At 43.1% G+C, this 7,161-nt stretch overlaps 1 protein-coding gene across 1 annotated transcript; it reads left to right on the plus strand.

The window, feature by feature from the left end:
* The first annotated feature begins 724 nt into the window (after positions 1 to 724).
* On the plus strand, positions 725 to 6,899 carry eef2b (eukaryotic translation elongation factor 2b). Its single transcript, XM_073857883.1, has 13 exons — positions 725 to 880; positions 2,484 to 2,698; positions 2,974 to 3,151; positions 3,260 to 3,475; positions 3,751 to 3,929; positions 4,080 to 4,185; positions 4,277 to 4,529; positions 4,623 to 4,818; positions 4,897 to 5,263; positions 5,398 to 5,751; positions 6,003 to 6,185; positions 6,283 to 6,415; positions 6,506 to 6,899. Exons 1-13 carry the CDS (start codon positions 878 to 880, stop codon positions 6,697 to 6,699), a joined length of 2,577 nt encoding a protein of 858 aa, XP_073713984.1. The 5' UTR covers positions 725 to 877; the 3' UTR covers positions 6,700 to 6,899.
* The last annotated feature ends 262 nt before the right edge of the window (positions 6,900 to 7,161 follow it).

A 7,161-nucleotide genomic window follows, 5' to 3' on the forward strand; every position in this document is an offset into this window, starting at 1 on the left:
TAATGAAGCTCGGCTGAAAAATGTTTGTAAGAAAATAAGTTCCTTTACATACATATTTCAATTTTAAGGTTTTTTAACAACTGCATTCATTTTTCATACAAGGAAATGTTTATTATTCAACTGACAATTTAGCAAGTTAATTTAGTGCGACTAACAGTAAGTTACTAATACAACACATAAATGAATCACACAGAATGAAAAAAAAAAATGATATTCCTTTTGATTACTGTATTATTTTCTTAATGTGATATTTATACGCCAGTGTGTTTATTAAATGTATTTTAGCTGTTGTATGTCAACACTTTCCACTCTTGTAGGAACTACGTCTTTTCATCAGATGTTAAAATATGGACGCATGATTTGCTCCAGTAAAACGATGGTTTTGCCATGTGTATTCTATATACCAAAAAGCAATGGTTACTAAAAAACATGGTTAATTTTCCTACGGATCTTATGTTATTGTATAAATCAATGTGTCAAGTATTCATAGCTAAGTAAAAGTGTTATATAGTCCGTGTCTTATTGGTGTTTAAACTGTGTATTTAAATGTAATTTTTAGGTGTTTGATTCATTGTATGTAAAGACCTGACAGTTCTCGTTATTATTATTATTTATGTCGTTTCTGAACTTTTTTCATCCAGTAGTAATGCGCATCTTCATGCGTAACGCCATTAGGGGGAGCTGTTGTTTCCCAAGGCAAAAAACATGACTGCGCGTACGTGGTGACGTCATGACGCTAAGTTCGCGGCCTCCGCCTAAATATAAAAGCGAGCCGCGGCGTCTACGCGTCCTTCTCCCTGCCTGTCCCCACCAACGGAAGGCAGCGCGCGCTCTGTTATAAAATCAGTGCTGAGTGAATCACGAAACATCCATCAAAATGGTGCGTATAATCCCCGTTATTCCTTACCATATCGTTATGTAGGTAGTCGATGGAGTTTTCCATACGGTTATTTTCCGGTTTTGATGGGATTTTAGTAGAGATGTGAATGTGATGAGGCCGGCGAGCGGTTAACAACTGAACAAAATGGCAGCGCCGAGAATTTTAAAAACCCGCATAACGCGCTTCTCGTTTTGTCACAGGGATTTGGAAGGTTTCTTTCTTATTTACAGACACGACTCAACCGGCAGTTGTATCTAGTTTTAAGGTTTTATTGTTATTTCTTGTCAGGTCAGGCCTGTTTAGCCTGTTAGCTCAATGTGCCACGTATTGTTTAAGTTATCGCGTGTTGGGCGAAAGTGATTTTAAAATGCGTTATTCGTCTTTCTCAGACAGTTATCATATTGTTTTAAATACGCTCCCGATTGCCTTGAGTTTTCCTATCGGTCGCGATGGTCTCTGTACATTTTTGATCGGTTTGCCGGTTGTGTACCCGCAGGTGTGTTCAGTAGGCCGCACCGGCACACAGCAGTCACGTGTGCTGCCGTATGCCGCGTGTGCAATTATCAGCCGTCACATCACGCACATGTTCTCTTATTGTTAACGTTTATCCAACCGGGATGCCGTCAAAAGGCGCTGGCACCTGCTAAAATATACATTATATTGTCTGTCAACGAGGTGACGTCACTCGCGCAGGAGTGGTTTATGTCATGATATGACTGAGAAAAAACTGTACATTATGCAGCTGTAAGTTGGTAAACAGGGCTTGTTAAATTTACATATTTTGTTAAATTTAGGCCATTCATATAGTTTATATCCGTGTACTTTAACTACTTATCAAGGGACAGATTTTAAAATTGTAAATTATGCGGGGCAAATATTAAACCCCTATTTTTACTTTTTTTTTACTTTTACATGTTAAGTGTATTATTATGCATATTTAAACTTGCATCGTTTGTTACTTTTTGTTGTAGGTCATATATTAAATGAATTTTCAAAAAGATACACACATTTTGCCTTTAATTACTGAACACTCATATTTTTTTAACATTTTAAAAACCATTGCTGTTCAACATTGTTAGAGTCAAATGTTAATAGTTAAACGTTGAACAAAAAAGTGCAAGTAATCAAACATGTAGAGTTCTTAAACTTTATGTAACACATAAATTGTGAGCTTAAGTATTCATAGTATATAGTCAGTCTTCTAATGACTAAAACTGCACTTCATGTTTATTTTTTTATTTTTATTTTATAATATAGGCTATACCGCCTTTCCACTGTACACTACATTCAGACACGACTGTCAGAGTTCGCCCCCTAGTGGTAGTCGTTATGAATTTGGTTTAATTGTAAATCTGTCAACATGGGATAGAAGCTCATTCCAGCGCAAGAGCCTTTAATCTACCAATATGTTTATACACCCCACCCTTAAATCGGCAAAAGATGACTGGTGGGCAGCATTTGGCTCGCAGGCCATCAGTTGAATAGCCTTGCTTTGTTTGATTGAATAACGTGACGTGTAAATGTGTATTGGTGGTATTTTTTGTTGTTTGGTGCGTTTTATTGAGTCACTGTATAACTATTGTGGGTTTTTCTCTTTGTGCAGGTGAACTTCACAGTCGACCAGATCCGTGCCATCATGGACAAGAAGTCCAACATCCGTAACATGTCTGTGATTGCGCACGTGGATCACGGGAAATCTACTTTGACCGACTCTCTGGTGTCCAAGGCTGGAATCATCGCTTCCGCCCGTGCCGGAGAGACCCGCTTCACTGACACACGTAAAGATGAGCAGGAGCGCTGTATCACCATCAAATCAACGTAAGATCACTTGATGGACGTTATGCAGGCAAACCTGCAATTATCAGTCACTGCATAATTCATGTAATCTGTCCCCATCATGTTACCTCAAGTAATGTCAACACGTCAGTTTTCTGTTGTATCTGAGTACAAAGGTTATACTGTGATCAGAGGATGAGATTATGGTGTAGTCTAGCATCAGAATGCAACCACTAAAAATAAATTGCTCTCTAGAGTGATCGATAGTGCAGATGTGAATATGCTTGTATATGATGGCTCTTTCTTGTCTCTTACAGCGCCATCTCCATGTTCTACGAGCTGACCGAGAACGATATGGCCTTCATTAAACAGTGCAAGGATGGATCTGGTTTCCTTATTAACCTGATTGACTCTCCTGGGCACGTGGATTTCTCCTCCGAGGTCACGGCTGCTCTGCGTGTCACTGATGGAGCTCTGGTGGTTGTGGACTGCGTCTCTGGTGTGTTATAATGTTTTACATCTTTTTAATTGTGATTGCTGTAGCTCTGACCGATGGTACACATGCATGCTGTCGGTTTGTAAACGTTTAACACATTCTGTCTGTCTGGTGTGTGCGTGCAGACAGAGACGGTGCTGAGACAGGCCATCGCCGAGCGCATTAAGCCGGTTTTGATGATGAATAAGATGGACCGGGCCCTTCTGGAGCTGCAGTTGGAACCCGAAGAGCTGTTCCAAACCTTCCAGCGTATCGTGGAGAACGTCAACGTGATCATCTCCACCTATGGAGAGGATGAAGGCGGACCCATGGGAAACATCATGGTGAGGGTTTACACGTGTGCAGTGTTAATGTGTGTGATGGAGTGCTGTTGTGTGTGGTCAATGAGGAGAAATCATGCACCACTCTGATGTACTGATGGACAACAACAAACCACATGATCTGAGACCTGCACAGCTTCTTACTCCCTACATAGATGGTTGCTGTCTCAAATGACAGACCAGATTTGTCACAATGCCTTCTGGGATTGTTTTAATACATTATTCCATGTTCCTGTTTTAATTTAGCCGTGTTTCCTCTGCTTATGTTGCTGTTTTAGATTGATCCAGTGATCGGTACCGTGGGTTTCGGTTCTGGTCTGCACGGATGGGCCTTCACTCTCAAACAGTTCGCTGAGATGTACGTGGCCAAGTTTGCTGCTAAAGGTGAAGGTCAGCTGAGCCCGACCGAGCGCTGTAAGAAAGTCGAGGACATGATGAAGAAACTCTGGGGTGACAGGTGAGTTAAACATCAATGGTGTGTTTATTTTTTATGAATAATAAAAACACTGCAGGTTTGATCTTTTGTAGTGCTACACCTTAAGTAAATCACTTAACACTAAATGCTTGAGCCAGTCATGTCAATCCTCAATGTTATTTTTCTCTTCAGGTATTTCGATCCAGCCACTGGTAAATTCAGCAAGACAGCCAACGGCCCCGACGGCAAAAAACTGCCCCGCACCTTCGCCCAGCTCATCCTGGACCCCATCTTCAAGGTGAACGCTCAAACCCGACAGCACATGCTCTCCTCCAGTCATGAAGTGTGTGCGCTTCGGATAACCGTGTGATGTCACTTCCTGTCTCTAGGTGTTTGATGCCATCATGAACTTCAAGAAGGATGAAACCGCCAAGCTGATTGAAAAGTTGGACATCAAGCTGGATACTGAGGACAAAGAGAAGGAAGGCAAGCCTCTGCTGAAGGCCGTCATGCGTCGCTGGCTGCCCGCCGGAGAGGCTCTTCTTCAGATGATCACCATCCACCTGCCTTCACCCGTCACCGCTCAGAAATACCGTTGTGAGCTGCTCTATGAGGGACCTGGTGATGATGAGGCTGCCATGGGTACGAAACATTTCTCACTCTGGGGTACTTTCTGTGACTTGGTTTTTAAATGTAAATGAAAAATGAATTGAAGTGGTTTTTATTTCTCGACAGGTATTAAGAACTGCGACCCGAAGGCTCCCCTCATGATGTACATCTCAAAAATGGTGCCCACCACAGATAAGGGTCGTTTCTATGCTTTCGGCCGTGTGTTCTCTGGTGTTGTGTCAACTGGGCTGAAGGTGCGAATTATGGGACCAAATTTCTCCCCTGGCAAGAAGGAGGATCTCTACCTCAAACCCATTCAGAGGTTCGTATCAGATCCGGTGCATGTTGAATTATCTCGTGTTTTTCAGCATAGTGACGTGTTGCGTTTTGTCTCTTTAAGGACCATTTTGATGATGGGTCGTTACGTAGAGCCCATTGAAGATGTGCCATGTGGTAACATCGTGGGTTTAGTCGGTGTGGACCAGTTTTTGGTGAAGACGGGAACCATTACAACATTCGAGCACGCTCATAACATGCGTGTGATGAAGTTCAGCGTGAGCCCTGTGGTCCGAGTGGCGGTGGAGGCTAAGAACCCCGCTGATCTGCCCAAACTAGTGGAGGGTCTCAAGCGTCTGGCCAAATCCGACCCTATGGTGCAGTGCATCATCGAGGAGTCCGGAGAGCACATCATCGCCGGTGCTGGAGAGCTTCATCTGGAAATCTGCCTTAAGGATCTGGAAGAGGACCACGCCTGTATTCCACTCAAGGTGAGACAATCATGCTCATCTTTAATAATCCACTTTAAAAGCTGCTGCATTTCACCAAAATTCACCTTTTTGTCAAAGTTGTATCATTAATAAAAGGGTAATTTGTGTAGCTAATCCTTTTTTTCTCTCTCAAGAAATCCGACCCAGTTGTGTCATACAGAGAGACGGTCAGTGCAGAATCCGACCAGATGTGTCTGTCCAAGTCTCCCAACAAGCACAACCGTCTGTACATGAAGGCCAGGCCGTTCCCAGACGGGCTCGCAGAAGACATCGACAAGGGCGAGGTTACAAACCGTCAGGAGCTCAAGGCTCGTGCCCGTTACTTGGCTGACAAATACGAGTGGGAGGTCACCGAGGCCCGTAAGATCTGGTGCTTCGGACCCGACGGAACCGGACCCAATGTTGTGGTGGACGTGACGAAGGGAGTTCAGTACCTGAATGAAATCAAGGACAGTGTTGTGGCAGGATTCCAGTGGGCTTCTAAAGAGGTGACTACATGACTTCTGTAACGTGAATGTTGATCTGATGTGCTGTCTGGTCTATGAAGAGAAATCATGCACCACTCTGATGTTGTGATTGATAACACCTACCACAAATATCTGAGACCTCTACAGACACAGTTTATCCTAAACATATTTAGCATGAAACTGGGATCGTATATTTTGATGTTTTTATAGTGCTTTCTATAAAAGTAAACGGGACAGTAACGTTTTTAATACATTTTGTATTTCACTCTCAGGGTGTACTATGTGAGGAGAACATGCGTGGCGTGCGCTTTGACGTTCACGATGTGACACTTCACACAGACGCCATCCATCGTGGTGGTGGTCAGATCATTCCCACAGCCCGTAGAGTCCTGTACGCCTGTCAGCTCACAGCTGAACCCAGACTCATGGAGCCCGTTTACCTGGTGGAGATCCAGGTGAGTTCTAATGCAAAAATTAAGCTCTGACTCTTGACCCTTTAAAACACTTCATTGTGTGTGAATTGAAACACTTATGTCTTGTTTTTTAATGCAGTGCCCAGAGCAGGTGGTTGGTGGCATCTACGGTGTGTTGAACAGAAAGAGAGGTCATGTGTTTGAGGAGTCTCAGGTTATGGGCACACCTATGTTTATTGTCAAGGCCTACCTGCCCGTCAATGAGTCTTTCGGTAAGTCGATGTGCGCTAAAGCGTTTTAGAGCATCTTTTTTCCCCAAATGTAAACGTAATCTGATTCCTGTGTCGTCTTGCTGTTTGCAGGTTTCACAGCTGATTTGCGCTCAAACACCGGCGGTCAGGCCTTCCCACAGTGTGTGTTTGACCACTGGCAGATCCTCCAGGGAGATCCTAAAGACCCCGCCACCAAACCCTTCCAGATCGTCGCCGACACACGTAAACGCAAGGGCTTGAAAGAGGGCATACCGGCACTCGACAACTTCCTCGACAAGTTATAAATGTCAGAACACCACGCTCTCTCACCATGTAGCCGTCTCACATCTCTCATTCCTGTTTGTCATTCCCTTTCTCTTGCACCTGATTATTTCTTCCACACTGAGAGCAAGAGAGGACTGAACTCTACAGGCATCACACACGCAGACCATAAAAACAAGTGGATAATGTAAATCTAAATAAAGAAAATAAAAATGGAAAATAACATTGTGTGTGGCACTTTAATGTTTAAGAATGACTCGTTGGTTAAAGTTTTTGCAATTTAAATGACAAGAATTTGAACTAAGTTGAGTGTAGTGAAATGTTTTACCTGACTACATGTTCCTGGTGCAAGATTGATGGGTGAATTCTCAGAGTTTTAAGTTATCTTCTATCCATGCATATACACACTTCATATATTCACCATCTAATAATTTGCTGTAAGTGTACAGCGACTCAACTCAATGTAAGCACTAGTTTTCCTTGTG

Source organism: Misgurnus anguillicaudatus, chromosome 2, assembly GCF_027580225.2.
Source record: "Misgurnus anguillicaudatus chromosome 2, ASM2758022v2, whole genome shotgun sequence".
Taxonomy (NCBI): domain Eukaryota; kingdom Metazoa; phylum Chordata; class Actinopteri; order Cypriniformes; family Cobitidae; genus Misgurnus; species Misgurnus anguillicaudatus.